The sequence below is a fragment of the Naegleria gruberi genome (genome assembly GCF_000004985.1).
Source record: "Naegleria gruberi genomic scaffold NAEGRscaffold_69, whole genome shotgun sequence".
Lineage (NCBI taxonomy): Eukaryota > Heterolobosea > Eutetramitea > Acrasida > Naegleriidae > Naegleria > Naegleria gruberi.
Genome location: NW_003163258.1, coordinates 199,796 through 202,289, shown reverse-complemented (window position 1 = coordinate 202,289; position 2,494 = coordinate 199,796). Strand labels below are relative to the sequence as shown.

Here is a 2,494-nt window from a genome sequence, read left to right as displayed (position 1 = left end):
AAAGACGGACTTTGACCATCAATTCTACCAAATGCCTTGAATGTTTCCTTCTCTAATTGATTAAATTCCTTCTCCTCAAAGTCGAAATAGATTGACTCTATAATTTCCATGAATTTATCACTCGATAACCACAAACAAGCAGGACCATCAAAGTTTGGAGAAATATTACAGTAATCTAAATCCTCTAGATCCTCCCAAGGATAGCAATCATTGAGAGTGGCAAATAGTAGAGTAGCAAGTGGTACTCGAGTGCTATTCTCTGAAGAAAGTGAGCAAGGATGTATTCTTGCTTGATCTTGAAAGAGATTGGGAACATAATGTCCCAAACTCATAATTTCATAGAACAAACAACAAGTGTAAATGCTCTTTAGCTTGGAACGTGCTGCCTGGGCACCATGAATAGATCTGATATCATCATAGTATTCTCTCAAATTAAAATTGAATTGGAAATAGGTGGAACATTCTTGGAATACACAGAGATCAGCTTCTTGGCCATCTTGTAATGCCATTTGATATCTTTCAATTTTACCCTCTAGAATGTCCAAACTCCATGGAAATATTAGATTTATATTTCCATAACATGTAGAATCAAACTTTTTGGATGATATTATTTGTTCCGAGTTTTCCATTTTGATTTCAATTTTAATCTTTTTAGGGAACTTGTTGAAACAAGTGCATAGCTTTTTGAACCAATCCGTATTTTCATTGTCCATTTCATCATCACAGTCATCATCTATTGGAAAAGGATCAACAGTCCTATCAAATTGATATAAATTGCAATAAACATCCTTCCACATATTTTGCAACATGTGAATTGTATGATACCATGTCCTGTTGATTCTAGTAAAGATTATCCTCTCTCGGACGGAGAGGAATGGAGCAATCACAGATATCAAATCACCAACTAACCAATGTTGCATTTTTTTCTCACCAGTATGTTGTAATCTGTTAATAGTATTAAGAAGAATAATGGTTAAGGTTTTTGATTTTGAAAATTGTGTTTAATTTAAAGTTTGCTAACTCTTTGAGGAGAACTTTCATTAATCAATCTCAAAGCAGCATCTCTTCCAGTTTCCATAGCTCCGTGAATAGTGGCAGGAGAGTGAGCACAGTATAATTCTCCGGCAAAGTAAAGCTTGGAATCAATTGGTTGAGAGAGGAGAACTCTTGGATTTTTAATATAGTTTCTTCTCGATGAGTCACTTGTGTAGGCAAATGAATAGGCGCCTGCAACGTGTTGAACATCTTGCCAATTACGAATCTTTCCACCAATGAATCCATCATTTTTATCATTTAAATCAAAGGTCTTTTGAATGAATTTTCTAAAGTGATCCTTGATTTCTTCCTCTCCCAAAATCAGTCCATTATCAGCTCTATTACTCATTGAGAAACCAGTAATGATATGTCCATATTTTTCAGTTTGTTCCTTTGATGTGGATGAGAACCAGAATTGAGAAATGAGTGGATCTTGATCTCCCACACAGACAACATTCACATTTGGAATTTGATCCTTCCAGAATGGTTTCTTAAAACCGAGAATAATCTTGCAACCTCCGTGCATGTGGAATTGATTTTGAATCAAGTGTTTTCTCAATGGTGACAATTCAGGGGTGAATTGAATCAAACGATTTCTCAATGTGGTCAATGGAACTGTGAGAATAATCTTATCACAGGTAATTTCTCCTCCATTAATTTTGATTAATTTAGAACTGTAATCAATGGATTGAACAATATAATTCAATTTGATTTGATTCTTCTTGATATTTTTGGTCAAGTATGGAATTAATGAATGTTCCATAGTATTCTTTCCTTGAATGTGATAATTTCCGTAACCAATTTGAGGATTGGATTCACCATTCAAATCTTCTTCTTGAGCTCCCTTAGCACTGTGAGTATGGAGACAGCTTGAATTGGTTTGAGCAAGAATTGAATCAATCAACAAGTGATATTGTTGTGGAACATCTCTCCAAATGAGCCATTCCTTCAAAGTCATATCCTTAGATGATTTTAATTCATCATCAGCAGTCAATTGTCCAAGAATTTCCAAAACCTTTTGGAATATTGGACTATCCATTTCAACAATTTTACCATCTGTTTTGAATAATTATTAGTATTATACGAATAGATGTCATCCTAAACTCATTTGGAAGAAAACCTACCAATCAACATTCCCAATCCACATTCCTTTGGAGTTTCCTTTGAAAGATCATGAGTAAATTTGAGTGGAACTTTCAATTGATTCACCATCACATCCCACAACATGCTTCCTTCTCCATGAACAAATTCACCTGTCATGGAATTTTTTCATCAATTCAATTTCACACATTATTTGACATTATAATTTTCATAATTTTCACATGAATATTTAAATATTTCCCACACGAATATTTAAATATTTAAATATGGGACAATTTCATCATGAACATACCTCCAATTTCAATTCCTCTCTCGGCATCGGAACAAACTCTTCCTCCAATTCTACTACTTGCTTCCA

General features: G+C 34.2%; 2 protein-coding genes across 2 annotated transcripts in view; both read right to left on the bottom strand.

Moving 5' to 3' along the window:
- NAEGRDRAFT_74397 (uncharacterized protein) overlaps positions 1-713 on the bottom strand; it is a gene marked incomplete at both ends in the record, with an annotated part of 1,074 nt that extends 361 nt beyond the window's left edge. Inside the window, one exon of the mRNA XM_002670594.1 lies at positions 11-713. Coding sequence (XP_002670640.1) covers positions 11-713 — 703 coding nt within the window. The remainder of the gene's footprint in view (positions 1-10) is intronic.
- A 293-nt stretch (positions 714-1,006) lies between these two features.
- On the bottom strand, positions 1,007-2,262 carry NAEGRDRAFT_53437 (uncharacterized protein; the record flags this gene model as incomplete). Its single annotated transcript, XM_002670593.1, has 2 exons — positions 1,007-2,091; positions 2,160-2,262. 2 exons carry the CDS (start codon positions 2,260-2,262, stop codon positions 1,007-1,009), a joined length of 1,188 nt encoding a protein of 395 aa, XP_002670639.1.
- Positions 2,263-2,494: the final 232 nt, after the last annotated feature.